At 39.8% G+C, this 17,613-nt stretch overlaps 1 protein-coding gene across 3 annotated transcripts in view; it reads right to left on the bottom strand.

Annotated features, from left to right (window-relative positions):
* Positions 1–1,438: 1,438 nt before the first annotated feature.
* Positions 1,439–17,613, bottom strand: part of LOC149470817 (sodium channel protein type 2 subunit alpha-like) — a 136,886-nt gene continuing 120,711 nt past the window's right edge. For 2 of the 3 annotated variants that reach the window (XM_089660183.1, XM_089660190.1), the window contains 3 exons: positions 17,394–17,494; positions 11,396–11,666; positions 1,439–4,752 (listed from right to left, as the gene is read on the bottom strand). In XM_089660183.1, coding sequence (XP_089516309.1) covers positions 3,560–4,752; positions 11,396–11,666; positions 17,394–17,494 — 1,565 coding nt within the window. In that variant the 3' untranslated portion in view covers positions 1,439–3,559. Of the gene's footprint in view, positions 4,753–11,395; positions 11,667–17,393; positions 17,495–17,613 lie in introns of those variants that run through there. The other variant, XR_016307948.1, reaches the window with a different exon arrangement.

Below are 17,613 nucleotides of genomic sequence, written 5' to 3'. Positions count from 1 at the left end.
CTCTTCTAGATTACTAATAATTTTACACACCGGTTAGCACAAGAAAATACATTTTATAGCAGAGGGAGCAATGATGAGCATTGAAGTGAAGCAGCCAAGCCACAGATATTGCCCTTCCAATATTTCACATGTTTAGACCAGCAATCATTGGGTTCTAATGATTACTGAACTTTAAAGCCTGCCTTACAGTAAGGAAATTAGCGCTCATGCACCCTGTAATGGATAAACACACATACTGTATAAAATCTGTGATTGGCTGTTTTTCCTTTTGGGTAACTGTAAACAGGTATTTGTTTCAGAAGCTAGCAATCTGCCAGGCTACATGCACTTTAAAATAAAGCTGTAATAGACAACCTCCTCCCTCACCTTCTTTGTCCTTACAGAGCTCAGATTTACATACAGCATGACTGTATACAGAGATCCATTTAGCCAACCAGTTTTGCTAAATGCAATTTGTCCATACAGGTGTAAAATGTCTCAGCAATTGCACTCCTGAAAACACCCGTATCATCACCATCTCAGGCCTTTTGCACACTGGGCTTCATAAATGCCACTTTTAAAGGGCTTTTTTTCTGCATTTAAGCAACACCCCATGTCAGCCTTTGTATCTTTGCACATATAGGCATTTAGATGCAAAAAAAAAAAACATCCCTTGCATGTTCAGGAGAAGAACATTTTGTTGAAAAAAAAAGCAGAACATGCACAAACGCATGTAAATGTGTCTAAGCACTAGGTACGTTTAGCACTTGGGTGTTCATTAATTTCAATGACTAGAATAAATTAATATTCTGCCCAATGAAATGAATGAATGTCCAAATGCCTGATGTGCCTGAATCTGCCTAAACGGGTTTGCAGAATGTGGCTTTAGGAGCATTTGTAATGCTGCTTTTCTCCTGCTAGAAGAAAAGGAGTCCAGAAGAGTTAGGCAAATGACCAGTGTGCATGAGGCCTTAAAGTGTTGGTTCACCTTTACAGAAAAAATGTAAAGTTGAAATAAGAGCAGACACCCTCCCCTCCTCCTTTTCCCCGCTGTACCTACCTACAGGGTTGCTGAGCTGTCAGCACCCCAACAGTCGGTCCAGTAGTCCTGTAATTTGAAATCCTCACTCTTCTCCCTCTTCTCTGTGCAGTGCTTCCGGGATAGACCAGATAGATTCTAATTGATCAGTGCTGCCACAATTAATTTATCTGGTCTGTCCCCGAAGTAACAGCTCAACAACCCCAGAGGTAAGTACAGCAGGAACGAGGCAGGAGGGGAGGATGTCTAGTGTTAGCTCACTGTTATATTTTTTTCTGTAAAGGTGAACTAACCCTTTAGGTTTAATTTTATATATATATATATATATATATATATATATATATATACACACAGTATATGTTTATTTAGTTCTGTAATATGAATAATATATTGAACTTGAACAAACCAGAACGCATGTAGTTACCACATGTAGTGCCTTTATTTTCAACTTGTGATAATAACCAGATTTAATAGTGAAATAGTGGTTATCAATACACAAACCCGTCTTTTTTTTTTTTTTATATACTTTTATATACAAAAGGCAAAGAAATATATTTATACAGTATATATACTGTTTTATAAAGAGTATGTTGGAATATATTTCCTTGTATTTGGCTATGCATCAGGTAGGATCCAGGCAAGTGTTACAAATGTATACTATCTTCAAGTGTACACCCTGATGTAATATAATGTCCTTATGACTTTAAATTATGGCTTTCTACTATATGAAGATTCCCTGGACATTATACACAGTAGCATCAAGGCAAATATATACACAAAACTATAACAAATTAATCTTTGAGAGCAACCCACTAGAGTTGAGTTGACTCAAAGAGAGTAAACATACAAAGATACATTAACTGAAAATAAATTAATAAATAAAAATACAAAAAATATAACCTTCGGAACAACATGCAATGCATGAGTTGGCTTAAAAATATAGCTGGAGCAAACCTGGCTCCAGAATATATATATATGTAAAAAAAAGAAAGGTTAATGAGTTTAAACTGTATTAAAACATGGCATATTTGCACTTGCAACAAGTCCTCCATGTTTTTGATGGGAAAAGCGCTGCTATCTTGGCCTATTACATCATGCTCAGAGGCGGGCACAGCCTGTTCATTACCCAGCGCTGCCCAGAAATCCTGTACAGACTGACTTCTCCCTCATGCAAGGTTATCAGTGCATGCTTTCAGGCTAGTGTAAATGCAAGCCACTATGTCACCTGCCTGGGAGGTCACACTGTTGAACATCTTGGGAGGTAAAAGGAGTGACAGGGAGGCTATTACATAGCGAAGGCGCAAGACGGAACATTTTAAGATGAGTAACCTTTTGACTCTCCGGAAAGTCAAAATTTACTTAAAACATGCCGCTATATCTCACCTTAAAAGCAGCGCTTTTCCACAGTAATTGGATAAAAGGTATTTGCTTTACATGTTCTTCATAGACATGACATTTTAAATCAGAGGTTTAGTGACAGATCTACTTAAAAAATAAATAAATAAAGTATGCATATTACATTAATATATTACCCAAACGTTTAACCTTGACAATATGTTGGTGAATTATAAAACACGAATAAATATAAAAAAATAATTTTTAAAATATCCAATGAAAATTTCACATGTGATAGTAAAGTTAAAACAAATAAAAATAAATACATTTAAAATAAAAAATATTGTAAATGAATAAAAAGAAACAGTTCACTTTTTTACTCTTCTGGAAAAGCCTCTTTTGTGATATTAATTTTGTGCATTACATAGCATTTTCAAGAACTTAACAAAAACATTAAATATAAAAATCAAAATAGAGAATTTACAAAAAAATTAAAATTGAAAATAATAATATAGAAGCTGTAACCATCTTGTAGAATCTAGAAGCATCTCAAACACTTTGTGACATATTCAGTTTTTTTTTTCTATTTTTTTCCCTTTTCTTTATATAGAAGAGCACTTTACAGACGCATATCACTCGCTGAAGCTGAAAACCAGAACCATTTGTGACGTCAGAGGCACATAAACATTATTGAACAGATTATTAAAACTTCAGGATATCTCCTGATCCCCTACAGTCATCAGAAGATTGCTAAAAAAGTGTTCTGATGATGCTGAGTTGCTCCCAATCTGAACTCTTTCTCAAGTTCATTCCGTCACAAAGCTTTAAAAGTCATTACAGAATTTCTCTATCCTACAGAATGCATCCATTGGTGATTATATGAATAAGTCCCTTATAGAATGACTTAAAAAAAGCAGCAGTCACTGTGATTGTCCAGCAGATTATAGAGACACCGAATGCAAAGTGACCAGCTGTTTAACATACAGATTTTGCATCAGTTCATGAGTAGTTTAATCCGAGTAGAGAAGAACTCTAATAAAAAGCTCACTGACTTACTGAATTCATACAAAAGTTAATTTCTACATAGTTTTATAGGCACTAAACTTACATCATACATATAATAGACATTTTGGCATAGAACTCCAAGCAGAAACCTGTAGATCATATCAGCTGTCTAGATTTCATAAATTCTGCATCCTGTGATCCCTAATTATTTTTTGCATCCCTTTTATCCCTACAAATGTCTTCTTTATGTGATCGGCCTTTTTCATATTTTTCAGGTGTCTTTTCTATACTGTCATAGGAAGGCGGTGAGGTTGTTGAGGTGGACATGTCAGATTTGACTGTAGATGAGTTTTCATTGTATTTATTTAAAGCACTTCTGTTGTTCTTAGCCCGAACACTAGCACGTTTATTCTTCTCTCTTTGGCCTTCTAGAGATGTGTGTGCTAGTTTTTTGGAGTGGTAACGTCTATAGCAACGTTGAATGGCAACGGCCGATAATTCTTCTTGTTTGCGAAGTAAGGTAGTTGTAATTGGCTCATAAGGAACCTTAGATGGATTTGATGCCATAAATCGATCTTCCATTGGTAAACGCAGATTATCCATGTCTTCCCCTTCACCTAAGACTCGTTTGGTGAAAGCAAAGAGGATGTCAAGGCAGTGAATTCTGTCCCCACTTACCATGGGGAGATCCATTGCAATCAGCTGGATGCGATTTGGTTTTGGTACTCTTAAAGGTGGATCCAGGGCATCTGCAAAATCAAAGAGTTTACTGTATTCAATGAACTGCGAAGCAGTTGGGTCAAACCTTTCCCAAACTTCATAGAACATTTCAAAGTCATCTTCTCCTAGTGGTTCTGCACTCTCTTCAGTGGCAACACTAAAATTTTCCAGGATAACAGCAATGTACATGTTGACCACAATGAGAAAGGAAATTATGATGTAACTGACAAAGAAGAAAATGCCTACTGATGGATTACCACAATCACCTTTCACAGAACTTCCAGGATGCTCAACGTTCGGGTCACAGTCTGGTTCTGCACTATTCAGAATCGGTTCTAACAAAAGATCCCATCCCGCTGAGGTCGTAATCATAAACAAGCAAATCATACTGTTACCAAAAGTTTCAAAATTAAGCATGTCATCGATTCCACCTTCTTTCTTGACATAGGCAAAGTTGGACATTCCAAATATAGCGTAAATGAACATCACTAAGAAGAGCAGAAGACCAATATTAAATAAGGCAGGAAGTGACATCATCAAAGCAAATAGCAGTGTGCGAATTCCCTTGGCTCCTTTTATAAGTCGTAGGATTCTCCCAATCCTGGCAAGTCTTATAACTCTAAATAAGGTTGGAGATACAAAATAGTTTTCTATGATGTTTGCCAGAAACATACCTGTAAGAATTGAATGAAAAATAGATTTATTTATTGAGTTATAATCAAAAATATATTTAAAGTTTATTCACTTTCATATTTTAAATATTTACAAATACCTCGTAGATTAAATCAGGCGTGGTGTTTGATGAAAAAAACTAAACTAATTCCTGGTGGGATGAGGGATATTCAGATAATTACAGCTCTCCACTCAGTTAATTAACTTAGTAATGGTGAAAAACGGGAAGTGCAGCTTTAGGTACTATTTTGCACATATGAAAGCATCTGATACTGTGGGGAAGATTTACTAAAACTACTAAAACTAGTGGTGTCTGGTGCAGCTGTGCATAGTAACCAGTGAGCATCTAGGTGTTACTGTCAAAGCTTAATTGAACAAGCTGAAGTTAGAAGCCGATTGGTGACTATCCACAGTTGCACCAAATTCTGTATGCACTAGTTTTAGTAAATCTCCCCCTGTGTGTCACAGCACAGTTTCAGACATCACATGTAGCTCTTGTGTCTCGAATGGAAGTTAAAACGGATTTCCAGCCATTTTTTTAAGTTCCCTTCAAGACAAAGCCCACCCTCTGAACAGTCTGTAATGGCAATAATGAATATATATATATATATATATATATATATATACTGTATATATATATATATTTATTAAATACCTTATTTTTGATGATACAGTCACTTCTGGCCCCCCCTGGTTCTTGCGATTTCATCATTAGGATATTCTCTAGGGCTTCTGGGATATTGGCGTCATCTATCCCAGGAGTCCAAGGGGCACCTAATAGCAAAATCTTACATTATTACAAGACTGGAAGTAATGCGATTGCTAGCACTTTCCCCTATTGCACCTGCCTTCCCTGGGTTGTCCTTTGATTGACAGGTTACCATAATAACAGGGCGGGAACTTCCACTGTTGCCGCCATTGCTATGTTTTGAACCCACTACACAGCACAGTGTCATTACTGCACAGGAGTGAGATCAGAGGTGCATGCTGGGATAGCTAGCAGCACCTACCATATTTGGTGCTCCATAAGACGCACCTGACCATAAGACGCACCTAGATTTTAGAGGCGGAAAACAAGAAAAAAATATTCTGAACCAATGGACTGCAGACATAGTACAGGAAATGACCAGAGACTGCAGACACAGTACTGGAGATGACCAGAGACTGCGGACATAGTACAGGAGATGACCAGAGACTGTGGACACAGTACTGGAGATGACCAGAGACTGCGGACACAGTACTGGAGATGACCAGAGACTGCGGACACAGTACTGGAGATGACCAGAGACTGCAGACATAGTACAGGAGATGACCAGAGACTGCAGGCATAGTACAGGAGATGACCAGAGACTGCAGACATAGTACAGGAGATGACCAGAGACTGCAGACACAGTACAGGAGATGAACCAGAGACTGCGGACACAGTACAGGAGATGACCAGAGACTGTGGACATAGTACAGATGACCAGAGCCTGCAGACAGTGCAGGAGATGACCAGAGACTGCGGACCTTTGGGGAGGGAGTGGGAGTCGGTACCTGAATTTGACAGGTACCCACTCCCACTTCCGCGGAGTTGTCCTTCCCTCTTCTTCCCACGTCGGCTTCTGTGACAGCCAGGTGCCCAATGCGCATGTGCGACAAGCGCTGTGCTTTGTGAATGGCCTGGCGCATTCTGGGACCTGTCATGTGTCCCAGAAGACACTGGACCATTCACAAAGCGCAGCGCTTGTCGCACATGCGCAGTGGCCACCCGGCTGTCACAGAAGCCAGCGCGGGAAGACTACAGCTGGAGCGAGGAACAGGTAAGGTCCTGCAGGAGAGAAGAGCTGAGCGGCCGGCCCGATATTCTGACATGGTGGCGGCAGAAATACTGTGACTGCTTTATATTCGCTCCATAAGACGCACTGACATTTCCCCCCCTTTTTTTTGGGGAAAAAAGTGCGTCTTATGGAGCGAAAAATACGGTAATCCAGGAAATATACACTTGCAGGCTTCAGATGCCCACATCCTTCATGGTGCTTGCCTGCTTCTGAGATCAAGGTAAAATATTACTTATATACAGCTAACAAGCCGGATATCAGATATAGCATTATTCACATATTAATGTGCAAGTTGAAAAAAACACAGGGCAGATTTAAAAAAAAATTAGTATGGGGACTGCAGCTTAAATTAATTGAGTTGGGGACAGTAAGGTCCATGGTACACTGACAATCATGCCAAGAATTCTGATAAATGCTCACCTGTTTCCATGCGTCCCTCCTTCACTGGCAGGATGAGTGAGATGTTACTTCCTTACATGAGAAATGCTGCAGAATATCACTCCCAGCAACATTGTAATGCCTCACTCATTTGGCCAGCAAGGGATCAACATAGTGAACAAAAGAGTATTTCTCCAGCTCGGTATAATGATCCTGACAAATTGCTACTAGTGATGGGCTGAACACCCCCCTGTTCGGTTTGCGGTCGAACATTAGAATCTAACAAAAGTTCAACCGCGAACTTCAAACAGGGACAATCCACTAAATGGTATCTTATGCGATAAGATACCGCACAGCTACTAAACTACCACCTGAGTTATATTATTAAGTCATGCGGTATATTAGTAGTGAAAACATTCTTTAATGTTTCAGCTGTCAGAGGGGTTTCTTGTTGCAGCTTTTTACAAAAATGAGGCCACATGCCCTCAACATGGGGGGGTGCTTTAGGGCAGGGGGTCTCCTCCCCAAAGCATGTTGTCCCCATGTTGATGGGGACAAGGGCCTCTTCCCCACATCACTGGCCTGTGGTTATGGGAATCTGCAATGCGATGCTTATTAGAATCTGGAAGCTCCCTTTAACAAGAGGGCCCCCAGATCTTGCCCCCCCATGTGAATGAGTATGGGGTACTACTCATTCACAGAAAAAAGTGTAGTGTACAAAATGACAGAAGACAGTCTTTGACAAGTCCTTTATTAAAAACAAAAAAAAAATGTCCACCGCCACCTCTGACCCAAAAAAAAGAAAAAACAAAAACCGCTCCGCTCATAACGCTGGCTCCCGACGCCTGACAGTTCTTACATACTGTGATGACGTCACAAGGGACTGGTGTCCCTGCCCCCTTCTGACATCATCATGAACTGTGATTGGTCAAAGCATTACACCTGACCTGTGGTCCACTGTCAGAGCACAGTGTATTGTGTGGCGTGGCGGGTGAACAGCCTGCCAAATGCCCTTACTGTGTGTGTGTTCTGCAAACACACAAACGGACGATGTTCAGGTTGAATTTATGTTCAACTCTAACATCAAGCCCAACTCCAGTTGTCACAAGTGTACCATGGCCATAAAGCAATGTACAGCCCCATTATGTCTGTAACTAGAAAAAGGTTAAAGTTAAAGCCTGTCCTGGAACTAAAACTCCAGCATAAATGTGAAGGACACACCTTTGTTCTCCAGTACTGTCTTGGTAACACTATAGTCGTTGTTCAATGATGCTGTCATAAAAGCATGCTGCTCAGACTTATTATATTATTGAGCCCCAGGGAAGGTGTCATCTTTACATTTCTCTAGTGTGCATGGGTATTTTTAAAGCTAATTTGCAATTATGTTCAGATCATCTTGCCATTCAAGCATTCCTGCCAAACAGTAGAACCATGTCTTGGGCCTCTCTGTAGATTAAATTAGCAATACAGACTGGTCAGGGACCCATCCCAGCTTCTGAATGGACTGTGAGGGAGCAGAGGGTCATTCTTGGGTTTCTCCTCCATGATTGCAGTCTTATTCTGACAGCACTGTGCAAAGCAGTAAAGCCTACACAGGGATTAGCATGAAGCGAATGTCAGTGCAGGTGTCACGCAGGTGCCTATTTTGGTTCTAAAATAATACATTTGAAGTATGGCTAAAGCCAAACCTTTTTTTAGTTAGGGAAGGGGGGTACAACTCCCTTTTGAATTTTGTTTGCCACCTACAACATGTCCCTATTAGGAAGATTTCCCTTAATTTCCCGTGCTGCAGACAAGTCCAAGTGGCAGATGTCACGCTATCAGTTGTCCCAATTGGATGATTTCCCCTTTATTCCTGTCCCTGTTACAACTCAAAACTTTCATTTTTTTCCTAGTTCTAGCTTTTGTGACAACATTCACCAAGAAAAGTAGACAGCGTGAATGTCCTCAGTGGGGATGCAGATAGCAATAAAAACCTGAAAGATTGTAACCTCTCCTCACTCTATTCAGAAGTTTAGACTAAGGCCTCATTCAGACGGGGCGTACTACAGCGTATGCTGACAAATGCTGACAGTGTACCTTCAGGGTCGTGTACACGTACGGATGCCATATTGAGAGCAGCGGATGTGTCTGGATGGAGGATACATTCTTTTTTTGTTTTAGGGCCATCAGCATGTTAGTCTGTTGAGAACTAATGACATCTTAGAACAGAAGCAAATAGCAAGAAAGATGCTTCCCAGACATGCAGCAACATACCTTACAGCACCATCTGCTGTTCTTTCTGTACAGACTGTCCTCCTTCCAATGTCCCAGCAATTTTTACTATCTTATTTATTTGAGATACTTATACAGCGCTGACAATTCATGTAGCGCTTTACATATATATATATATATATATATACATATATATATACACACACACACAAATATGCACTGCTCAAAAAAATTAAAGGAACACTTTTTAATCAGAGTATATCATGGCACATCAATACGTGCCATTGCCAGAAGGTTTGCTGAATCTCCCAGCACAGTCTCAAGAGCATAAAGGAGATTTCAGGAGACAGGCAGTTACTCTAGGAGAGCTGGACAGGGCTGTAGAAGGTCCTTAACACATCAGCAGGACCGATATCTGTTCCTTTGGGTAAGTAGGAACAGGATAAGCACTTCCAGAGCCCTACAAAATGACCTCCAGCAGGTCACTGGTGTGAATATCTCTCACCAAACAATCAGAAACAGACTTCATGAGGGTGGCCTGAGGACCCGATGTCCTCTAGTGGGCCCTGTGCTCACTGCCTGGCACCATAGAGCTCGATTGGCATTTGCCATTGAACACCAGAATTGGCAGGTCCGCCGCTGGCGCCCTGTGCTTTTCACCCTGAGCAAATGTGACAGACGTAAAAGGGTCTGGAGAAGCCATGGAGAACGTTATGCTGCCTGTAACATCATTCAGCATGACCGTTTTGGTGGTGGGTCAGTGAGTGTCAGAGGTGGCATATCCATGGAGGGACACACAGACCTCTACAAGCTAGACAATGGCACCCTGACTGCCATTAGGTATCAGGATGAAATCCTTGGACCCACTGTCAGACTCTACGCTGGTACAGTGGGTGCTGGGTTCCTCCTGGTGCACAACAATGCCCAGCCTCATTTGTTGAGAGTATACAGGAAGTTCATGGAGTATGAAAGAACTGATACCATTGAATGGCCCCCACACTCGCCTGACCTAAATCCAATCGAACACCTCGGAGATATCATGTTTCGGTCAATCTGACGCCACCAGGTGGAACCTCAGACTGTCCAGGAGCTCAGTAATGCCCAGGTCCAGATCTGGGAGGAAATACTCCAGGACCCGGGCAGACTGACCATTTGGAAACTCGGGCACTGCCCGAGGGCCCGGGGTCAATAGGGGGCCCCATGAGATGCTACTGGTACCTTTTTCATGGGCTTTTTTGAGTTTTGGCAAGGACACAGGGGCCCCATGATCCCCTATTGCCCGAGGGCCCCATGAGTTGTCAGTCTGCTCCTGTCCAGGACACCATCCAATGTCTCATTAGGAGCATGCCCTGATGTTGTCAGGCATGCATACAAGCATGTGGGGGCCATACAAGCTACTGAGTACCATTTTGAGTTACTGCAATGAAATTTCAGAAAAATGGAATTAGCCTGCTGCATAATTTTTTCACTTTGCTTTTCAGGGTGTCTTTGAATTCAGTCCTCTGTAGGTTGATAATTTTCATTTCCATCAAACGATGGGGCATCCTTACATTCCTAACACATTACCCAGTCCATATCAGTATAGATATCCAGCATGATATCTTTCCCCATTGAGATTTGATGTGTTTTCAAAGAGTTCCTTTAATTTTTTTGAGCAGTATATATACAGTATATATATATATATATATATATATATATATATAGTACATTCATATCAGCCCCTGTCCTCAAGAAGCTTACAATCTAACTCATATTCCTACATACACATATTGGGGCCAACTTAAACAGGAGCCAATTAACCTACCAGCATGTCTTTGGAGTGTGAGCGGAAACTGGAGTACCCTGAGAAAACCTGTACAAGCATAGGGAGAACATGCAAACTATATGTTTGACAAGGCACATTCACAAGGCTCTGTACAAGAAAAAATATGTTAATTTACATCCATATGACTATAATTTTTAAATCTCCTTAGGCACAATTCACAAAGCTTCACACAAGCCTAAGGCACTCTATTTTCTGCCACGTGACTGTAATTTTCAAATTTCATTGGACTCAACTGGAAATAACTGTCACTTTTTTGAAAACAAGTATCCTTATCTAGGAGATTTAGCTTTGTGAATTTAGTCTTTTAATTTTCAGAGCCCTGTCTAACTTGAAATCCGCAAAACACAGCTAATGTATTCAAAATGTGTACAGTAAACTCTGGATATGAAAAGAAGGTCAACATCTTACCTACAATAGAAAGCACAACAACAACTAAATCAAATATATTCCATCCAATGGTGAAGTAGTATTGTCGTAGGGATATGAACTTTAGAAGGAATTCGGCAGTGAAAAGTATAATAAACACCACATTGATCCAGTACAATCTGGTCTCCATGTCTTTGCTTTGGTCGTCAGTTTCAATCATCATTGTGACCATATTAAGGAAAATGAGACACATAATGAAAATGTCAAAGCTTTGTTTTGTAACTAAGTCAAATACCATTCCTTGGAAAAAATTCTGTGGAGACAAAAAATATTAATAATAGTTATATATAATGATTAGACTGTAACCTAAAGATACAGACTGTTTTATTGAGTCTGGAAATGTTTGTTTATATTGCTATCTGAGGTCTTGTTGGATAGATTTCCTTCCACTTGCCCTGATGACCATTATATCACCATACAGGAAGTATTGGGAAATCTGCAATTAGAACACAAACAGTGCTATCTGTGCAAGTTTTAGGCATCTGAATGTTAGCTTAAAGATGCATCAACATGTATCCTTCCTCTATCTACGTTAGACAGATGAGTGAGGGTACAGCACAATATGCTCAAAGAGGTGTTGGGAACTTTTAGACTTGCATGTGTACACAGGTGAAGGAAAACTTCAAACTTCTGACAAGACAGCCAGCGCTTCCCTCGAAAGCGGCATCCAACCGTACCTCAAATGAAAGAAATACAAAAAGAAGAGCCAGACCAAAACCGGGTGAAAGAGTCCAAGATAATTCTAATTGCTGGTAAAAAAAAAAAAGTCATATAAAACCAACCAATGCATTTCAAGGGCAACGCCACTCCCCCTTCTTCAGGGCTCAACACATGATAATACTTTGACTCCGAGCTGAGCAGCAACTGCTGTCAAGTTGTTGCTCCATGTACAGCATTATGAATAAGAGTTTATGACTAGTTCTAATACACTGTAGATCTGTGAAGTCATTGTTTTCTCTGAGTCCAGCCAAGTTTTATCTTGTGTTGAACCCTGATGAAGGGGGAGTGATGCTGCCTCTGAAACATGTTAGCTGTATTTATATGACTTTTTGTACCAAAAATTAAATGTATCTTCAACTCGTTTGTCTGGCTTTGATTTGGTGCTCAATTCTCTATTTTTACAAGGTGAGTAAGGGTAACAGATACATGGGAGATCCGCTAACCTGATTAACAAGCTGAGCTTCATGCTGAGAGAACTAAGGTTAAACTAAAAGAATTCTGTGCAACTTTCTACTCAATCACAGTGCACTAAATTATATTGGGCTCAGTTATAAGATATACTAGTAAATATGGTTATAAGGTTCCAAATCGATACACAGAATTTTCATTCAACCTAGCCATTTAAGAATATTGCAGAACAATTAAATGTATTTTGTACTTTCTCCAGAACAGAGGCAGGTGTATATATTTGCAATGCGTGCAGCAGATTTCTTTCAATATATTTTTATTGAAAAATGTGCAAGTTGACGTGGCTTTTTTATGGTACCACTACAGAATAGCATAATGTTGACATCACCGGAGATGTGCTTTTTTTTTCATAAATGCATTTCCTAAACAGGAAGTGATCATGTAACAGAAAATGTAGTCTTTGACTGCTATAGAACAAAAGTAAGAAAATCTCAGAAGCAGCCACTAATGGTGGCCCTTGGGTTGCACATGGAAAATTATCAATTCTCTCTAAATAAACAAAGCTGTAATTTAAACAAACATGCATTTAGTCAAGGCCAGGTAAAAAGATAGCCAATGCAACAAGGGAAATCAACCGATAAACTGTTGATTCAGCCTTCGATACAATGCAGAAACTATGCAAATCCCAACCAAAGCTATACCCAGGCTGTTATTTCCCATACCTTACCAACTGGGGTTCCCAAAACATCAGAATACCGAGTTTATAGGAAACATGGTGATTGTCAACTGGATGTGAACTGGTGCATTACTGGATAGTTCTGAGCAGATACAGCAGCTGCTAGATTTCAGATAATCTCTGACCCTGAAGCTCAAGATGACTTTTCAGACAAAGTAAGTACAGCCTAATAAGTAACAATTATGGCCCTGAACAGCTTGTTCTCCCTTTAAACCCAAAACCAATAATGTATTATACTGTAGCCTAAAAGTCATTAGATGTGGTGGCTGCAATAGTTTTCTTTTTTTTAGGCCGTTTTAATCTGGTGATCTGGCCAGTAACACACCTCCAGCGTTAGTGAGACACAACTCTGGATGAATGAGAACAGAAGGCACAGCAGCATTGTCAGTCTGGGGAGGGGGGTAGTGTTAAATGTATTAGCAGATTTAAATACACTAAACAGATTAAAGCCAAATTCCAGCTCGCACTTTATAATCAGTTACAAAAAATGTTTTTTTCCTTTTTGAGTAAAGGTTTTTCATGAATAATTAAAAGCTGATCATTTTAATCACCTCTGCTAGTATTAATTAATTTGTCTCATCCATGTAAACTGATACATTCTGCTGGAGAGCTTGAGATTTTGAAAAACCTGCTGGCTGGATCAGCATAGAAGAACATAGAAGAAAGAAAGCCTAAAAAAGAAAATGAATGCAACTATCACATCTAAGAATTGGTAAGATGAAATATAATAAATGTTTGCTTTTGGGTTTAATACCGCTTTAAAGCTGAACTCTAGGTGGATATACTGTAAAAAAAAACACAAAGTAATGTCACTCTGTAATCGTTATTACATCCTTAAATGTTTTTTAGTTGTTATTTTTTTTTTAAACAAAGCAGTAAAAGTGCCTACATTTGGTAAATTCCTCTTGCATTCCCTGTACAGCAAAGCTCAGATTGGGGAGGCAAAAGCAGCAGAAGCAACCAATCAGTTGTAAAGAGGGAAGAGCAGAGCTATGGTGGCTGAACATGCTTTGATGTTTTTATCCAATTGACATGCAATTTCTATCAAAATGATTCAATTCACAAGCAACTGAAAAGTCACATCATCTGTTCTGATCAATTTAGACTCAATTTCAATGAAATTTGATCAAACTGAGTCAAATAGAATATCGTAGATCACTTTGCATCAATCAGCAGCACCAAGAGACTTTGTTCGTGAATACGGTCATATTTCAACAGATCAGATTATGAGATTACATGGTGTAGACAGGGACATGACTAATAACTTATGATCGCAAATTACGATTTTAGTATAGCTATCAATTGAAATCCAGTTCCCTGCGTGTGGCATATTAATCAAATTGGTTATTGACAAAAATCAATTATTCATATTGAAAAAGATGAATTGGAAAATAAATAAATAATATCAAAGCATGTAGGGCCACCATTAGAGAGAGAGGAGGTTATCATTGTGTAGCTTCTCTTTTCACTATCCAGTCATAGGGTGCGGGTGGAGAGAAGACTAGCAAGTGAAAGTAAAACTGCAGCAGAGAGAAATCAGGTCCCCCCATGGTCAGACAGGGCTATGCTTTGGGGAGGAACAGTATACATCTCAGGACTGGAAGTATGGAAATACAAGCAAGTCCTTTGGCAGGCAAACAGTTTTCATATATGTATTCCATCTTTGTATTTAGCACTTTATGTGGAGTTTAGCTTTAAGGCATATCCCATTTTTGGATATAATAATTTAATTAGAAAAGAAGGACATTTTAATAAATGGTTTGGGAAGAAGGCACAAATGAATTTTGCTTCCTGAATAATATTGTCATCCTAAGTTTAAAACATATAGAGGAACTTTATATGTCATTTTGCAATATGTGCCTCCAATAAAAGTAGTATTAAAAAGTACAGACTTCTTATCAGAATGATGGGAACCCCTCTTTCAACATCAGAGATCATTTTTTTTTCCTGGTTCCGACCTGTTATGTTAAGCAGTGGCCACACACAAGAACACAATATCAAATTTCTTCCCATTTTGATAATTTGTTAGAGGCATATGAGTGCCATAAAAAATAAGGTTTAAGTTGGAAATTTAGCTTTTCTAAACTTTGTTGTTAAGTTACATGACCATTTTAAATAAAAAATAATTCTTATCAAAGAATCAGACAATTGCTTCTGAAAGATGCTTAATATCTAATTATTACTCTTAATTTACTACTAATTATTTAGGTTTATTTACTGAACCTGAACGTGTCAACAGTGAGAAGTCTTTGATGTCTGATGTGATCCATTCCTAATATAGAACTAAACTTTTTTTTCTTTCATTTTAGATAGAGAGGGTTAAAATCCCTGTCAATGTTTTCACCATCTGTGTTCAACTGGGGAGATTTACCTTCATGTTCTGTTCCATAGCCAAAACAGGAAGTGAGAGGAAATCTCTCCAAAGTGAGAAAATCCCTGGGTGTCACCAGGGTCACAGAACTAGTGTACCTGTAGTACTCTAGTATGCTGCTAGAATAGTGTAGTGTATTGTAGGTAAAATCATTGTGTATGACGCATGGCAATTGTGTGAGTATATGATTGAGGTCAGGTTATTGCAGGTCAGCTGGATGTGGCTCTATCACCTTCTCCTGACACTGGAGGACCATAGAACTTTCCAGAAATCCATAAGTAGGAAGGGGTGGAGACCTAATCTGCATGTTTATGGGAGTCCGGCCAATCCCAGGTTTGGAGGTCCTGGTAGAGTGGTGGGCTAGTCCATAAATATCGGAGAGTCAGGCTGACAGAGGAGTCGGGTGGATGATGGAGTGCTGAAGACACTGTTGGTGCCTGGGAGGGGCCTCCTAGGTCTAGGGGGGTGGTCTCTGGGCTGGGTTCGGGCTGGCTCAGGAGGATACATTCAGCAGTGTGGTGTGAATGGGATCCAGACCTGAAGCAGCAGGGAGCAAGGAGGACAGAGTGAGTACAGCAGCACTCTCTGGGATCTACAAGGGGTAAGACTGCCACACATAGCAAGCTTTCTAAGGACAGCGCTGGGCTCAATCCTTTATCCTTGTCCTGGGAAATCTTCTGAGAAGCCAGGAGAGCTGGTATTGTTTGCAGGCCGTGGAGCTGGGAACAGCTCTACAGGGGGGAGTGAAGACACCTTGTGTATAGTTATGAGAAGTTAAGCTGATTTTGAGGGGCTATTAGTTCTTTGCCCAAGAGCTGTTACTGATCTGTAACGACTGACGGCTTTCAAGAAAAGAACAGTCCAGGATCTGCCTTTGTATATAGGAAGGAACTCACCCCCTTTCATTGATCCAAGCCAACTGAGCATCCCATAATCCCTATTTCCCTATCCAAGTTGATTCTTCTTAATAAAACAACAAAACTAAGCCCATGGACTGGATACTGTCTCTTGGATGCAAGTCTGTGTGAGAAATACCTATTGCCTGGCTGTGTAGAGAGAAGCTTGGGGGTACCCACAACACAGCGGCCCTCAAGAGGGTAGCTCTACATCCCCATTGGAAGATTCCCTTCTATCCCTCTTCTAGTGACAGCACAAAATTTAGGATTTTCTTTCACTTTCACTCTTGGTGAGAACAGTGAATGGGACAAAAAGAGAGAGTGAATCTCCCTAATGGGGCACGAACAGCAATAAAATCCTGATGGGTGTTCTAATCCCACTCTGTTCACAGCTATAAAAAAGTTTTGCCTTCGGCTATACTTTACTAAAAGCAATTAATATAATATTTATGCCACACTATACGTCATACCCTATACACATTTTGCTGCTTTGGTGTAACAGAAGTAATTTACAATGATGCTGGAGGTTCTTCTGAACCCAATCGTGTCATATTGATGTATATATTTTCATAGGCCCATATCTGATTCATGAAAAGCCAGAAAATTAATGCTATTGTATGAAATGAGGAATCTCTGGTGTCCCTCCAGACAAAAATGTTACTGCTCCATTTGCAGAAAGAAAATCAAAATTAATCGTCCTCATAAGTACACCGTATTTCCCTTGAAAGCTTGCGGCTCTTTCAAATTCAAACCCAGAACATAAACTTAGCAGGATATTAAACCTGTATCACGGCTGAGCATCATTGAGAGATTTGGGGATTGTAACATCGATGAAGTTAATAAGACTACCTTAGGTCGTGGGATTGACTTTTGAGGCTTTTTGGACCCAAGTTTCTTCATTGCATTGTAATACTTCTTCTGTTCTTCTGTCATGAAGATATCTTGTCCTCCTAAGTGCAATATGCAATGGAAATAAATCATAATGCAGAAAAGCGTACAGACAGAGTAGTTTAAAAATACATTTTTGAAGAAAGTCCAATCTACCTCCCTGAATTATGTGCGGAGTTAA

Source organism: Staurois parvus, unplaced genomic scaffold, assembly GCF_062004578.1.
Source record: "Staurois parvus isolate SC_StPar_1 unplaced genomic scaffold, SC_StPar_1.0 ptg000031l, whole genome shotgun sequence".
NCBI classification, from domain to species: Eukaryota; Metazoa; Chordata; class Amphibia; order Anura; family Ranidae; genus Staurois; species Staurois parvus.
This window is presented reverse-complemented; position numbering and strand designations above follow the sequence as displayed.